This window comes from Dromiciops gliroides, chromosome 1 (assembly GCF_019393635.1).
Source record: "Dromiciops gliroides isolate mDroGli1 chromosome 1, mDroGli1.pri, whole genome shotgun sequence".
Taxonomy (NCBI): domain Eukaryota; kingdom Metazoa; phylum Chordata; class Mammalia; order Microbiotheria; family Microbiotheriidae; genus Dromiciops; species Dromiciops gliroides.
This window is the reverse complement of record NC_057861.1, coordinates 88,906,138-88,923,948: the sequence shown is the minus strand read 5'-3', so window position 1 is coordinate 88,923,948 and position 17,811 is coordinate 88,906,138. Positions and strand designations below refer to the sequence as shown.

At 38.2% G+C, this 17,811-nt stretch overlaps 1 protein-coding gene across 1 annotated transcript in view; it reads right to left on the bottom strand.

The window, feature by feature from the left end:
* COL22A1 (collagen type XXII alpha 1 chain) overlaps positions 1–17,811 on the bottom strand; it is a 567,886-nt gene that overhangs the window by 287,896 nt on the left and 262,179 nt on the right. The window contains 4 exon segments of the mRNA XM_043991519.1: positions 472–525; positions 5,665–5,718; positions 8,471–8,524; positions 15,520–15,564. Of these exon segments, the coding sequence (XP_043847454.1) occupies positions 472–525; positions 5,665–5,718; positions 8,471–8,524; positions 15,520–15,564 (207 nt within the window).

Below are 17,811 nucleotides of genomic sequence, written 5' to 3'. Positions count from 1 at the left end.
TTACTTAGTTTATGTAACTAGTAAGTGATAGAGCAAGGATTTGACCCCAGGGCTTGTAGCTTCAAATCTACAGCCCTTTTAAATTTGTCAGGTTGACACAATGGAAAGAGGGCTTGACATGGAGTCACAGGGACTTTGTTTGAATCCTGGGTCTTCTTAATGTCCAGGAAATCTTAGACAAATCAACTCACTGTTCTGGCTTCAGTTTCCTCACCTATAAAGTGAGAGATCTGGACTAGGTGAACTCTGAGGTCCCTTCCAGCTTTAGATCTAGGGATTTATCATTTCATTGTTTTGTGTGCATGTTGTTGTTGTAGTAGTACCAGGGATAACTGATGGCATAGCTGGTTTTGGAACCCTAGCTGTGTAGGAGCCTTGCACTGTTTAGTCAGTCACCTTCTAGAGGAATTCATTCAAGAAGAAATATTTCTGAAAGAGAACATTTATTTTCTAGATAGTATGATTACTTACTGGAATCCCAATCTGTCCTGGAAGCCCTGGTTGTCCTGGAGGCCCCATTGGTCCCTGAAATGGCATTTTCAAAAATAGAGAAAAAGAACAACCATCAGGGGAACAAAAACAAAAGAACCAAAAAACCCCAATGCTATCATTTGGAGAATCAAAGGAAGCACAGATTGTGTGATGAAACTCAGAGCTTCTCACGTAATAAAATGACACAAAAGAGAATATGTGAGATGACACAAGAGGTAACAGGGACATTATTCCCAAATAGGTCACCCTGACCCAGGAGCACTCATGACACCATTATATTTGAGACAGCAGTGTAGATAAAAAAAATAGTCTTGGATAAAAAAGTCTCTTATTTCCGGGATTTCCATTTTACTACTCTCTCCTGGTTCTACTCCTACCTATCTTAACCTAGTCACCTTTGTTGCCTTTCAGCTATCTTCTCCCTCTGCTACTTTACCCGACTTCTCTCATTGGTGAATTGTTCTAGAACTTTCATTTTGAGGCAGAGTTTCCAACCATCCTTCATTCTCAGCCTTTTATGACCATTACTACATGTTAGTACTCCCCTCCACCTACTTTTCAGCCCTAAATTTATTTGTCATCTTGCCCCATTGAAAGAAAAGCTTCTTGTGGGCAGGGGCTGCCTTTAATTTTTTTCTTATATTTGTATCCCTGGCACTTAGTACAGGGCCTGGCACATGTAAGCACTGATCAATACTTCTTGACTTGACATTCACTCATACCATACCAGGCCCCTTAACTATTGATATTTCTCCAGGTCCTGTCCTAGGATATCTTTTCTCTATCTTGCTAACTTTATCAGTTTCCAAGTTTAATTATCATTTCTATGTAGTTGGCAAATAAGTCGATAGAATGACAGATAGATAGGTAAATAGATGGATGGAAGAATGGATAGAAGTGTAAGGGTCTAAAATTCTAGCTATACTGTCTAAAATATCTAGTGAGTGGTCGCCAATAAATTATAAGCTTTAGCTTATAATTTAATTATAATTTAAGTATTTACTATTTAAGTATTTACTATTTAAGTATTTACTATTTAATTATAATTTAAGTATTTACTAAAGAGCATTAGGATCAGAGAGAAAGGTAAAAATCTATTTCTAAGAGACCCTATAATCCGACCCACCATGGCAAGGTCAGGAACCAAGAGACAGAACCCCTCTGTCCCCTTCCTACTTCGTGTCCTCCTCCCAGAAATGGGAGGCTCCTCAAGTTGACTGGCTTGTAGCCTTGATAGACAGTACCCACAAGCAAATGGAAGTGACGCTAAGGACCTTGATCACATGGCTTGCCCTCAGAGGCCTTCACCTCATGGAGGTGCTTCACTACATTAAATCTCCACCAGCTGGTGTCATTCCAATCGTTATAGAAGAATGAATGGATATATGGATATCTTGATGAAGGGGGGGGAGGGAGGAAGAGAAAAGAGAGAGAGAGAGAGAGAGAGAGAGAGAGAGAGAGAGAGAGAGAGAGAGAGAGAGAGAGAGAGAGAGAGAGTCCTTGTTTCTCCCCTGGACTTCAGTCTTACAAAACCAATTGTCTACTGAATATTTCAAATCAAACTTAAATTATAGATGTCCAAAATGGACATTTAAAGCCTTTTCTATTTCTGTCAAAGATACCCTTGTCCTTCTAGTATCTCAGGTTCCTAACCTTGACATTATCTTGGAAACTTTATTGTACCTCTTGTTATACCCCCAATCTGTTGCCAAAATCTTTAAACTTCTAGCTTCGCAACATCTCTCACATCTGACCCCCTTCTTTCCATTCACAGAGATGTAATCTTAGTTCAAGCCCTCATCACCTCCCATCTAGATTTTTGCAGCAACCTCCTAATTGGTCTCTCTGCCTCAAGTCTCTCACTTCTCCAGTCTTTCCTATGCACTACTGCCAAAGCAATTTTCCTTAAGCACAGATTTGACAAACTAACTTCCCTACTCAGCCAACTACAATGCCTTATGATTGGCTTTAGGATAAAGTATACATTCTACTGATTAGTTTACAAAGCCCTTTCCAATTTTATTGAGCATCATTCCCTGTGATCAAGTCATCCTGGCCTTCTTTTTGTTCCTCAGACCCATGGAATCCCGTCTCTCACCTCCATGCCTTTGCAATGGCCAGCTCACATTCGTGTAAGTCATTCCCTCCTTAATGCTGCCTCATAGAGTCCCTCTCTTCCCTTAAGATGAAATTTAATCACTGCCTTCTTCATGAAGCCTTTCCTCATTCCCAGAATGCAACTGTTCTTCTCAAATTACCTTGTAATTAGCTATTTTGCTTTATTTGTATTTATTCACCTTATAGATATGTTATGATATTATGGATATGCTAGACACACACTCTATCTTCTTTCCTCCTCCATTAGAAAGTGAGCTCCTGGGGCAGCTAGGTGGCGCAGTGGATAGAGCACCAGCCCTGGAGTCAGGAGTACCTGAGTTCAAATCTGGCCTCAGACACTTGACACTTACTAGCTGTGTGACCCTGGGCAAGTCACTTAACCCCAATTGCCTCACTTAAAAAAAAAAAAAAGAAAGTGAGCTCCTAGAGAATTAACTGATCACCAATAGGCCTTATACCTTTCCATCTTTATGCCTTTACTCAGACTATTCTATAATAAACCCACAACATTTTCTATCCCTTTCTTTACTTATGGAATCCCTACATATTCTATTAAGACATCTCATTCATTACATCTTACAATTAGGGATTATTTCATTCTTAGTACTTGTATTTCCAGTGCCTAGCACGGTGGTTGGCATATAGTAGGTGACTAATAAAAACTTGCTGACTTGTTTAACTTCAGGTGGGAAGACATGGATTTGAATCTGGGCTCTGATTCCTGCTTGCTATGTGATCTGGGCCAAGCACAACATCTCTCTGAGTCTCATTTTCCTTATCTTTAAATGGATGACATCATTATTTGCACTCCTCATAAGATGTATTGAGAAAAGTGCTTTAAATGTAAAAGTGCAATAGAAATTTGTACTATTTTCCTCTGGCTTAATCAACATCCTCTCCAAACCTCTTCATTTAAAATCAAGTTGTAAAGTGTCATAAGTCTTACAAGTACTTTCTTCACAGAGTCCTAGTAAGCGGGGTAGGGCAAGGGCAAGAACCTCCCTCCTTTGGCCTCAGTTGCCTTATCAGCAAGATGGGAATGATAATTCTTGCCTGGCCTGTCCCTCAAGATGGTCAGGATCAAGGGAGATAAAAAGATGCTAAGATTTCCTAAGATTATCGATTTATGCCTGAAAGAAACCTCACAGGCCATGAAATTCAACTCCCTCATTTTACAGATGAAGAAACAGAGGCAGACAGAGGTTAAATGACTTGAACAGAGTCACAAAGCTAAAAAGCATCTAGCAGGATTCAAATTAACCTCTCTCTGACAACAATCAACTCCACCACCATGACCTTACTATATTTTATTTTCTCTAGACTAAACTTCCCAGGTTATTGAAGTCAGTTTCAATGCAGGGGTGGTCATCTTTCCATGGGTAGGGAAAATATAAGCAAAAACATTAACATAAGATGTCTCTACTGAGAATCTTATACAAATACCTGTCATGGGAAGGACAGGGTTTCCTTACAAAGAGGTTTTTTGTTTTTGTTTTGTGGGACAATGAGGGTTAAGTGATTTGCCCAGGGTCACATAGCTAGTAAGTGTCAAGTGTCTGAGGCTGGATTTGAACTAAGGTCCTCCTTAAACCAGGGCCAGTGCTTTATCCACTGTGCCAGCTAGCTGCTCCCCAAAGAGAAGTTGTTTTGCTAGGCCTGTGGTTGTGCCAACTATAATGGTAGCTGTGACCTTTCCAATTCTGGCTCATTCCCTCCCATCTCCCACTTCTCTGGACCTTGCTGATGAATTGCTAAGTGAAAACAATGGCTGCAATTCCTCAAACTTCTCACAATTCACACTTTCCTCTGCAGTCAGCAAGATCCTGGGTGAGTCCTGAGGACAAAACTGGAGAGAGTCTGGACATTGCTGAGGCACAGTCTTCTTTTTGGACAGTCTATATAAGCACTATTTAACTGAAGAAAGATGGGAATACCAAAGTCTGCTTGTGCCAAGGGCTGCCAGCTCCTGCTTCTGACTGTGGCAAATACAAATGCCCACAGCATATAACTCTCTCCCTCCTCCTACATACTGGGTTCTCCTCCTTTGAAATGGACTCTTTGGCTCTTAGGCTCCACCATTTAGCCAATCTATTCTGCATGTAGCCTTGGAGCTATCTTTGACCTTTTCCTCTCCCTCACATCTCATATCCAATTAGTTATCAGGTCCTGTCAATCAAAACTTTAAAAACTTTTTGAATGTTACCTTTTCACTGTAACCACCTTGGTATAGGCTCTGATTGCTATTTACTTGGACCACTGCAGTCACCCCTTATGTTATATCCAGTTTCTCCTTACCCCCTTCCTCCAATCTAGTCTTGATATTGCAGCCCAAATTATCTTCCTTATGTAGTTTTGGTCATGCCACTCAAAAATATCTGCTCAAAAATCTTTAGGGGCCTTTTACAGATTACTAAATCAAGTTCATATTCTTCTATCTGATAGTTGAGGGACTCCGAAAACTGGTGCCCATGCACTCATACCATCTGACCTCATGCTGATTACATCCACATATTAAAGTCAAGGAATACTGGACAAGTCACAGATTCCCCCAATGAGCCTTCCACCTTCCCACCTTTCTGCTTTTATTCAGACTATCCCCTATGATAAATCTGCAACATTCTCTATTCCTTTCTTTGCTTGTGGAATCCCTACACATTCTTTTAAAATACAACTCTAATGGCATCTCATCCATTAAGGCTTTTTGATCAGTAATAACCCGCCCCCCTTAGACTGCACAGACCATTTTGCTTTACACCTCTCTAATGCACTCCTAGTCATCACTATTTTCATTTTATTCCTCTAATAGACTATAATCTTATGGACCATAGAATCTTTCATGAGTTCATTCAAAGCCAATTTCACCTAGCTGACTAGCTGAACTTTTGAAAGTATATTTTTATAAATGCATATCCATCTGGATTAATCTGTTGAATATAGAAAAACCATCTAACCATAATTCAGTTCAATAAATATTTATTAAGTGCCTGCTGTGTGTAAGGAACAATAAAAGAGCAATGATTGAGGAACTTACAATCTACAAAATAAAAACCTTACCTTCAGACCCACCTCACCAGGTAATCCAGGTTCCCCAGGCTCCCCTGGTTCACCCTGCATGGAAACAAAACATTGTTACAACCTGAGCCAATATGGTGGTCTCCGATTCATGAAAAGAATGAGTCCCAAATGTCCTTAGCTATTAGGACTAGAAGGGACTTGAATATATATATATACATACATATATATATATATACATACATATATATATATATATATATATATATATATATATATATATGTGTGTGTGTGTGTGTGTGTGTATACGTATATGTGTATATATCTGTATATATAGTTGAAATTTAAAAGGGATCTTAAAACATAGTGTGTTTTTAAAATATATTTTAATTTATTTCATTAAATATTTCCCAATTACATATTTTTAAAAGGTTTTAACATTCATTTTTTTTTTAATTTTGAGTTACAAATTCTCTCCCTTCCTCCCTCCCTGCCTCCAGGCCTTGAGAAGGCAAGCAATATGATATCGGTTATACATGGAGTCATGCAAAATGTATTTCCATATTAGCAATGAAACATAACATGTCAGAAAACAGAAAGTTGGGTTTAGCACATAGGCTATGAAAACTACAAAGGTCCTTGAGTATAGATTTTATTTTTAGCACTGGAAGGAACCCTGGAGATCATTATTTAAATCCAGCCAGTTTTCAAATTTTATGGTCTCAAGATCCCTTTACATTCTTAAAAGTTATTGATGACCATAAAGGGTTTTTGTTTATGTGCTCTATATCTATAAATATTTACTGTATTAGAAATAAACCAGTACATTTAAAAAATATTTATTAATTCACTAAAATAAGAATAAACCCATCACATTTTAACATTAAAATATAATTATGAAAAATAATACTTTTTCAAAACAAAAAATGGTGAGAAAAGCAGCATGATTTTATATATTTTTGCAGATCTTTTATGACTAACTCAGTAAAGACATCTCAATCTTTATATCTGTTCCTATATTCAATCAGTTGTGGTATGTAATTTTGGTTGGAGTATATGAAGAAAATCCAGCCTCATACAATTATGTGGTTAGAAAACAGAGGGGTATTGTAATAGGTAAATAACATCTTATGAAAATAGTTTTGACTTCAAAGACCCCAGGGAATCCTTGTATTGGATTTGGAGAATCATTGCTTTAATCCATTCATTTTATATATGAAGACATTTAAGGTAGGTGAGGAGACTAAATACACTGCCCAAAGTTACATAGATGAAGCCTGTACTAGCTGAGGAATAAAAGGCAACTTGGAGACATTAGAAACACCTTCCATTCTCAGGAGTCCCTGTGATGTAGTAAAAAGAACACAAGGATTTACAATCTGAAAGACTAGGTTTGAATCTTCACTCTCTGTCCTGGAGCTAATCACTTACCCTCCTATAATTTTTTGTTTGTTTGTTTGTTTGTTTGGTGAGGCAATTGGAGTTAAGTGACTTGCCCAGGGTCACACAGCTAATGTCAAGTGTCTGAGGCTGGATTTGAACTCAGGTCCTCCTGAATCCAGGGCTGGTGCTCTATCCACTGGGCCACCTAGCTGCCCCACTCCTATAATTTTTAGGATTTTTTTTTCTGATATCAAGCCAAACTGCTTGGCAAAGGCCTGAAAATTTAAATCTCTCTTATCTGCTCCTAATGGTAGTGGTTAACTTTGGTAAAGATAAGTCAGACCAAAGGAAAATTCTAAAAATATCTTGTGTTTGTCTTTGAGCTGAATCATATTGTTATTTTGCTTCTGAGTATATTTGCCTTGTTTGGCTTATACTGGATTAAAATGAGTTTTCATTTCCAAGTACCTGCTCACTATGAAAGGCCAGACAGGGTTAGGAGCTTGGGCTGTGGCCACAAATTGGGGAGAAGCTAACTGGCCCCTGTGGGGAAAGAGTGGATGACCTCAGCCTCATTATCACTGCTGTTCTAACCCCCTGAGCTGACAAGCCACAGCTGCCTGACAAAATTATGGTGGGTACATCTCTGTTCCCAGTTTTTTCCTTCCCGTACAACCCAAATCATACTGTGGTTGGAAGGAAGAATAAATCTCCAATCAGAGACCCAACCCTTTCTCTCCAGCTCCTATAGAGCCCTATACCCACCCCACAGCCTGGAGGGCATACTGCTTTCATCACTTGGGAAGTCCCCAGGCCATAGGCCTTTTTCCTCTCCTCACTTAGAAGACTGATAGTAGGAGAATCTTTGCACATTTAATCTAAGGGAAGTCACACACCACTCTGTGCTAGATAGGAGCAGGGACATGTCGACTATTAACCTTTAGCCGCTGGCTTCTGTTGCTCTGGAAATGGCTACCCTGCTCCCTAAGATGTGCTCCACTCAATAACAATTCATTTCTCTCCATTTCCCCTGGCCCTGATGCACATAATGTATTTAATGAAATGTATTGAGAGGATAGCTAGAATTTGAGCTTGCAGAATCTAAGAATTGTGTTTTTGAAAAATAATCTTATATCCACAGAATCTTAGAATATCATCAAAGTATCATAGGTCTGGAGCTGGAAAGGAAGCCATCTAGTATAAATGCACTTTTTTTATAGAGGAGGAAACTGAAGCCCAGGGAGTTTAAGTGACTTTTCTAAGGTCAGACATCAAAGTTGAGATTTAAATCATGGACTTCTGACACCAGAGTTAAAGATCTTCCCAGTGTATCCTAAATTCATGGAATCTGCCTCTCAAAATTACAGAATATTAGACTTGTAGAGAAATGAAGATAGAACTTTGGAGTCATAAATTGAAGGGGACTCAGATCATTAATTCCAATATACCACCCCATGAAGCTCACCTGGATGCCTTTGGCTCCTTCTCTCCCCGGGGGACCAGATAAACCCAAGGAGCCCTAGAATGAAAAAAAAAAAAAGATGAAAGAAAACATTCAATCATTATTTTTAAATTAAATTAATTTTTTCAATTAATAACAAAATTATCTTTTCCACCACTGCTCTTGAAGAAAAAAAAAAGACTAATAAACACTTGCAACAAATATGCACAGTCAAGCAAATCTGTTCTTGAATTTGACATGTCCACAAATATGTATGGTTCCATTGTCACAACAAGTCTACTATTTCTATGTCAGGAAGGGCATGGCATGTTTCATCATTGGTCTTTTGGAATCATGGTTGATCACTGTGTTAATCAGTTTACATCTAATCATGATAACATCAATGAAAGGGATTTAGATGATCGAAAGCCCTGATGAAGAATCAGACTCTCCGCACTGCAGGTCGCAATAGATTTAGAGCCAGAATGGACCTTAAAGGTAGTTTACCCAATCTTATAATTTTGCAAATGAGGAAACTGAGATCCAGAGAACTTAAGTGGTTGATTGGCTTTCCCAAATTCATACAGGAAGTGGCAGATTTGTAATGCCAGCCTACATTCTCCCATTCCATGTCAACTTTGGCAATAAATAAAAACCCTGAGATACAGATAACCAATTTGTCTTTAAAGTCCCTAAGACACCCCAGAAGAATGGAATCTAGGTGGTGAATAGGATCTCAGAAGTGACATTGTCTATATACCCTGTACCTGACCAGTCTTCTTTATAGCAGCACCCTCATCAAGGGCTATCTACTATAAGTGGAAATCTCCATTGAGGGGGATCCTACCCTCCCCAAGGCAGTCCATTCCAATTACGGATAACTCAGTTAGGGTCCATGCTACCCTCCACCCACCAAACTGAAATTTGCCTCTGCAAAAGTCTCTCATAACTCATAACCTTGTCCTCTGGGTACATCTAGAAGGAGTCTAATCTCTTTGCCATCATGGAAACCATCAAATCAAATCAATCAATCAACAAGAATTTATTAAATGGACACTGTGCTCTAGGCACAGTTTTAAGTTCTAGGAGTCAAAAGACCATGTCTTCAAGGAGTTGATAATTCCACTGTAGGAATCAAAGGCTTGAAGACAGCTGCCCTTTGCCCTATAAGTATTCTCTACATGAAGTCGTCCCAAAGATCTTAGTGGTTTGTTTCAAAAGTCAAGGTGAAAAACTTATGAAGTGCCTATTATGTACCCAACATTATGAGTTTGTAGAAGGTGTAAGACAATCATAAGGTTTTTGATCTTAAAAACTCAAGAGGTAGTGTGCCATAGGAAGAAGAGGACAAGAGTTAGAATCAAAATATTTGCTTCCTATTAATTGTGTAACCAGGCAGCAAGCTGGTTCAGCGAGTACTGAGTTTCGTGTCAAGACCTGAGTTCAAATTCAGACTCAGAATTTATTAGGTATGTGAACCTGGGCAAGTAACTTAACCTCTATTTGCCTCAGTTTCCCCAGCTGTAAAATGGAGATAAATACTACCTACTTACTATCTATATGACAGAATTATTGTCAGAACTTAATGGAACTGGTTTTCTAAATTGCAAACTGACCTGTAATAAATGTTATAATCCCACTAAATAAACAAAACATGCCCAAGAGGAAAGGGTGAAACAAAACAATGTAGTTGAAAGGACACTAGATTTGGAGAAAGGGGGTCATAGCTGTAGAGATGGAATGAATATTAGAGACCATCGAAGTCAACACCTTCATTATACATAAGAAGGAACTAGCTAAGCTCACCCAGCTAGTACATTTCTGGGACAAGATTTGAACCCATGTTTTCCTGACTTACAAGTTAGAAAATACTTGAGATTTAAGGTCTTGGTCCTACTACTTACTTACTAGTTGCATGATTTGGGACAAATCATTTCTCCTCTCTGGGTCTTAGTTTCTTTCTCTCTAAGATGAATGTGTTAGACTAAATATAAAGTCCCTTTTGGGCTCAAATTATATGAAACCTGTAAGACATTTCCTTTCTCTGGTCCTCAGTTTCAATATTTATCAAATGGAAATAATTATCCATGACCCATTTCCCCAACAAGGTTGCTTTGATTATCAAATTGAATAATGGATGGGAAAGTATTGTTTCAAATCTAAAGCACTATCCAACATAAATGATCTCCTCTATTCTGTCAGAGGAAATATTTCTTCATAACATACTACAGTCATAGTGAGCTGAGTCAGTTGGTAGTATTGATGATAAAGGGGCATGAAATCACACCACAGACAGGGAAAATGATGCCTCTGGATGCTCACTGTAGCACTAACAAGCAGCCTAGGAAGGAAAGGTGGGGATGTTCATCTGAATGATTATGTGCCTGCTGCCTTCAGCTGAACAACGAAAACTCCAATGTCATTTGTGTTTGAGTAAAACCCTCTTTTGTCAGGGTGATGGAGCTGGGCATGTAGGCTCTGGTTCAAATGGATCCGTTTCTCACAGAGCAGAAATTGTTATAATGAGATGTCTTCCATTGCAAATATCTCCAAAAGTGATGGGGAAGGCATGTCATTAGCAGATAGGAAGAGGAAAAGCCTTTGAGACCTACTCAAAAGAATGGTGAAGGCAGAAGAGATGTTAGAATACTGACTGGTAGGTATTGTTACAGCTGGCAGGTGCCTTAAAACATAGAATATTAGGACATACAGTGTCAGAGCTAAAACAAATCATAGAGATTATGTGGACCAGGAGAACTTAACTCTGTGAATATTTCAAATTTTTCTTGATAATTGTATTTGAATATAATTGGTTTTCTTTACAATACTACATATTTTATTTTATGTAAAATATTAAAACATTTAAAAACATTAGTCTGCCAGTCAACTAACACTTATTGAGCACCTACAAAATGTCAGGCATTGTGCTAAACACTGGGAATATAAGAAAAGACAAAAAAGCCCCTAATCGCAAGGATATTACAGTCTAATGGGGGAGAAAATATGCAAACAAGACATGTATCACCAAGATATATACAGGGGAAATTGTGGCTAGTGTTAGAGAGAAGGCACTAAGATTAAGGAGGACTGAGAAAGGATTTTTGCAGAAGATAGAACTTTTGCTACAACTTTATAAGGCATTATTCTGAGGAGTCTATAGGCTAAACTAGACTGCCAAAAGGGCCTATAAAACACACACACAAACACACACACACACACACACAAATGGTTAAGAACCCCTGAAATAGAAAAAAATACCTTATTTTACAGGTGAGGAAATTGAAGTTGAGAGGGATCAAATAACGTATACAAGATCACACAGCTGAGTAAAGACAGAGCCAGAGATTCCAGTTCTGATTCCTATTCTAATATTTTTCCTGCTACAATACTACCTCTTTATCATGGTGGAATTTTGAATTATTTTAATGCATTAGTAATAATAAATGCATCAAAGTTATATAGTCAGTCAACAATAATTGCATTAAGCTCTTACTTTGTGCCAGTTACTATGCTAAAATGTTGGGTATGCCAAGAAAGACAAAAACCATCTCTGCCTTCCAGGAACTCATATTCTAAAAGAAGAGATGGCATGCAACCATCCAGGTGCATAGGAAATATAGTCAGAGTAGATGGAACGTGGAAAAGGAAGGAACTAACAGCTTGGAGGGATTGGGAAAGGAATACAGACGTCATCTTATCAGCTCTTTAAAACAACTAACAACCTAGTGGTATAGTTAGGGCAGGGGTGATATTCTCCATATGATCACTGAAGATAGTCAAGTTAAGTGATTAAATTACACGTGCTATGCTGTGTAGTTTGTACAGTGCTGTTTTCTTAAACCCCTGTTGTATTTTATGTGAGCACAGGTGCACCCAAAGGCAGGAAATTCACAAAAAAATGTGGCTGAGATCCTTGGCAGGTAGAAAGAAATTAGAGTCACAATGAAGACTCATCTTCCTGAGTTCAAATGTGGCCTCAGACACTTATTAGCTGTGTGACCCTGGGCAAGTCACTGGTTATGTGTCTGCCTCAGTTCCTCATCTAGGAAATGGGAAACCAATACAATAACTTTACCAAGAAAACCCCAGACAGGGTCACAAAGAGTTGAATATGACTTAAACGAAAGAACGACAAAATTAGAATATAGACTACAAGAATATAAAATTTAGTCAGGTCTTTAAAAAATCCAACAAAGAATGTTAAGGTAGAAAAAATAGCCTTAGAACACCCATCAAATGTTAGAAAGACTGTTTGGGTTTTGCCTTTGATTCCCTAGTCCTTTGCATACTGTATTTTTTTCTCATTCCTCATCCTCCTTGGTCTCCTGAAGCCTTTGACACTGTCAATCACCCTCTTCTTCTTATTCTCTTCTCTCTAGGTTTTGGTGGTATTCCTCTGTCCCGATTCTCTTGCCACCTATCTGACAACTCTTTCTCAATCTCCTTTGCTGGATCTTCATCCAGGTCCTATCTGCTAATCATAGGTGTCCCACAGGTTTTGGCCTATATCTTCCTCATTACAATTTCACTTGGTGATCTCAGCAGCTCCCATAGATTCAATTATCATCTCTATGCTGATGATTCTCAAATCTACTTTTCCAGTACTAACCTCTCTGCTGACCTCCAGTGTCATATTTCCAACCGCCTATATGACATTTTGAAATGGATGTTCCATAGACATTTTAAACTCAGCATATCTAAAACTGAACTCGTTATTTTTCTCCCCAAACACTCCACTCTTCTTAACTTTCCAATTAAGCACACAAACATCCTTCAAGTTACCTAGGCTAAAAACCTAGGTGTAGGGGCAGCTAGGTGGCACAGAGGATAGAGCACCAGCCCTGGAGTCAGGAGTACCTGAGTTCAAATCCAGCCTCAGACACTTAACACTCACTAGCTGTGTGACCCTGGGCAAGTCACTTAACCCCAATTGCCTCACTAAAAAACAAAACAAACAAACAAACAAAAGCAAAAACAACCCTAGGTGTCATCCTCAAAATCCTCACTCTTTCTCAACTCCCATATTCAATCTGTTGCCAATGCCTGTAAATTTTAACTTCATAACATCTCTTGAGAACATCCCCTTCTTTTCTCTGATACTACCACCTGATGCAAGCCTTTATCACCTCATCCTTCAACTACTCCTGTACCATGCTAGCTAGATGTTTAAAAGTCTTGCCCCAGTCCAGTTCATCTTACAGTCAGCTGTCAAGGTGATCTTTCTAAGATGCAGGTCTCACCATATTTTTCCTTCCCCTCAATAAACTCCTGGGGATTATCACCTCCAGGATCAAATGCCTGGCATTCAATGCCCTTCATAGCCTGTCCCACCTCCTTCACATGTTCAATTGTCTCAGAATTTTCACCCCTTCATCTACTCTGCCATACAGTAAATTCCTGGTTGTTCCTTTAGTTGGAATGCTAAGCAAAACCCATTGATTGGGTTGTTGGCAGATATGCTTAATAAAGAAAAGAATTTAGTCCTGAGGATCTAACGTGAGGCTAGGAAAATTTGCATGGCAAGAAAAGAGGATTTCAAAGCCGGAAGACCTCCATCCCCAGTCTGGTTGCATAAAGTCTCCCATATAGCTAGAGAGGATTCAGATTATGAATCAGAATTTTAATAGGAAGTTCAAAAAGCTTTCTAACCCCAAGTTGTTAGGTGCCAGGTATTTCCATGGCATGAGAAGACTTAGTTAAAAGTTCTGACAGTATTAATCTGAATGCATCTACCTGGCTATGTGCCTGGGTTCTAAAACCCATAACCTTAAGCTATGCAGATAAAAAAGTTTAGATCCCACTTGCTTGGGGGAAGATCATTGGTCTCCACACCCTAGCACATGGTAGCATATAGGTAATATAGTGGAATAAACTCTAGGTTAAGATCCAGCAAGACCTGAGTTAAAATTCTGAGACACTTAATATCTGTAAGACTGCGGACAAGCCCTTCAACATATCTCAGTCTTGTTTTCCTCAACTGTAATATGAAGATAATAACACAACCTATCTCACAGATTTCTGTGAGGTTCAGAGGAGATAATCTATACAAAGCATTTGCAAAACTTAAAGTATTATATAAATGCTAGATATCATTGATTCCAATGAGGTTAACTGAAGACCAAAGGAAGGTGGAAGAGAAAAGCTCAGTGAACACCACAAATAGAAATAAGCAGAAATGTCACCGGAGCCGGGAGAGACAATATGGTGTAACACTGGCATAACCTTTGAGAAATCATGGTCACTGCCATGCTGCAGTGAGTCTTGGGAGTAGAGCTTTGTTGAGGTATGTATATACCCTATAGAGATGGACATATTATAGAGCAATAAGAAATATATTAAATACTATTTTTGTTTGTTCCTTGTTAAAAAAAAGTTAATATGAAAAACTTATGATCAGAGTTTTCCAACAATGGGCTGCCTAAAAAAGTAATGGGTTCCTTATCAGTTTTCAAGGGATTCTTATGTATGACAGGATGTTGCAAATCTGTGTGTGACCAAAGAGAACTGAGTTCTCAAATTTTCTCAGGCAAAGGGCACTACATTGTGGACACTGAAGCCAGAAGACCTAGGTTTTTGTAATAGCCCTACCACTAATTTATTATCAACTTGCATTTTGGGGTTTTTTTCTGTGTCAAATATGGGAACTAGACAATAGAATCAACAAGCTACCTTCCAGCCCCATAAGGACACTTCCAACAGAGATCTTTTATATGGGTAGACCTACCTCTCATGGTGCTAGTATTAGGCTTTTGAGGTGTGGAAGGAAGGTGAATCTGCCCTCTCAAGGGTTATGCCCCTGGCCCATAAATGCTGACAGGTCTTATCAATCTGGAAAAGCATTGAATCTCCTATTACAATGTGACTGCAAAATCACAGCCAATCTCAGTGATGACTGATGAGTGACAGGCTTTGTGAAATAGACTCTCAGTCCAGGCAGAGACAGAAAAGAAGTTTGATTTCAGCCTAACACTGATAGACCCCTTTAGTTTTACTCCCTAAGGAGGCTAAAGGAGAAGGGAAGTGATTCATATGATTGTGAGATATACCCATTCAGTGGTCTCCAATGTGCTCACCTTATCTCCCTTGAGTCCAGGAATCCCAGGATGTCCATTTTCTCCCTGTAATAGCAATTCCAAAGACATGAGTAAAAAACCAAATGCCAAAAGTCAAACATTAGATATCAGTTTCTAAGGTCCTAGGAAACTATATGACTCATTTGAAGTGGTCTGACAATACAGTTTAGGTAATTCAACCCAGCAGGTCCATTTTGCTGCCAATGAGTCCCTTCAGGGATAGAAGAGCTATTGACTACCAGATGGCAATGATGTTATTCTTCCAAGACTTGTTGTAGTAGAATGGGCACTTGTATTTGGAATTGGATGACCTAAGTTCAAATACTGAGGACTAATTTTTTCCCCACTTCTATGGTCCTTAATTTATTTATTTAAAAATAAGAGTGTTGGACCAGAAGTGCCATGTTAAGGAATTTGAATTTTCCCCTGTAAGCCCTAGGGAGACATGAAATAGTTTTAAAAAGGAGAGTAACATGAGCAGAACTGAGGATTAAGAATAATATTTTTGGTCATTATTTTATTAATACTACTAATAATGAGGGGCAGCTAGGTGGTGCAGCAGATGGAGCACTGGCTCTGAATTCAGGAGGACCTAAGTTCAAATCTGACCTCAGACACTTGACACTTCCTAGCTGTGTGACCCTGGGCAAGTCACTTAACCCTCACGGCCCCACAAAAAAAATACTAATACTAATGACACCAAAAATTGTGATATTTACATAGTGCTTTAATGTTTCAAAATCCTTCATATAATTCTCTTTTGACCATCACATCATCTGTAATTAGTTTTTTAGATATTATTATACTAATTTTATAGATAACTGCAGAATAGAGAAATAAAGTGATTTGTCCATAGTCACACATTTAGTAAGAGTCAGGATAGTTTGGAGAGGGCAGAAAGAGAAGATCAATTGGATTTGGGATCCAAAGTCCTAGTTTTAAAGCCTGTGCCTCTGCTTATTAACTCTGAGGCACAGATGGGGAAATGAAAAAGAATAATGACTTCAATCTTCAATCCTAGCTTACCTTCTGCTTAGAATCATATGATTTGGAGTTGGAAGGAATGCTAGAGATAACCTAGTCTAGCCATGTAACTTAATAAATAAGGAAACTATTGGAATATTTTTGGAAATGCACAGAAATGAACTGAAATTTCAGAAAGAGACACAGTCAAGCTAGACAACTTTAAAAGTAACAGGCTGAATTTAATACAAGCATACAAACACATAGCTTTATGTAATAGAGACTCATGACATCATGCATAATTTTCTTTTTCTGTTCTCCTTTATATATGAAAATATTTTTCTTAGAGAGGTCGATGGAATAAGTATAAGCAAAGAGGAAATAAAATTATTGTTGAAGAAGATATGATAGGTTATAGAATCTTTGTAGAGTCAACTAAAAAATTAACTGAAAGAAGTAATCTCTGTGGCAAAGTTGTAAGATATAAAACCTACATAACTCAGTAGCAAGAGACAGAAAGAGAAATTCCATTTAAAATAACTGTAGACAATATAAAATATTTGGGAGTCTACCTGCCACAACAAACCCAGGAACTCTATGAACACAATTACAAAACACTTTGCACACAAATAAAATCAGATATAAATAATTGGAAAAATATCAATTACTTATGGATAGGCCAAGCTAATATAATAAAAATGACAATTCTAGCTAAATTAATTTACTTATTGAGTGCCATACAAATCAGACTACCTAAATATTATTTTATAGAGCTGTAAAAAATAATAAAAATCATCTGGAAGAAGAAAAACCTCAAGAATATCAAGGGAACTAATAAAAACTGCATAGGAAGGTGGGCTGGAAGTACCAAATCTAAAACTATATTATAAAGTGGCAGTCATCAAAACTATTTGGTACTGGCTAAGAAGTAGAGTGGTGGATCAATGGAATAGGTTAGGGACAGGAGATAGAGTAGTAAATGACTATAATAATCTACTGTTTGATAAACCCAAAGACTCGAGCTTCTGGGATAAGAACGTACTATATGACAAAAACTTCTGGGAAAACTGGAAGATAGTATGGCAGAAACTAGATGTAGGCCAACATCTTATACAGTATACCAAAATAAGGTGAAAATGGGCATATGATTTAGACATAGAGGGTGATACCATAGGCAAATTAGGAGAGGAAGTAATAGTTTTCCTCTCAGATCTATGGAGAAGAGAAGAATTTATGACCAAACAAGAGACAGAGAAAATTACGAAATGCAAAATGGATCATTTTAGTTACATTAAATTAAAACAGTTTTTGAACAGAGGCAATACGGCC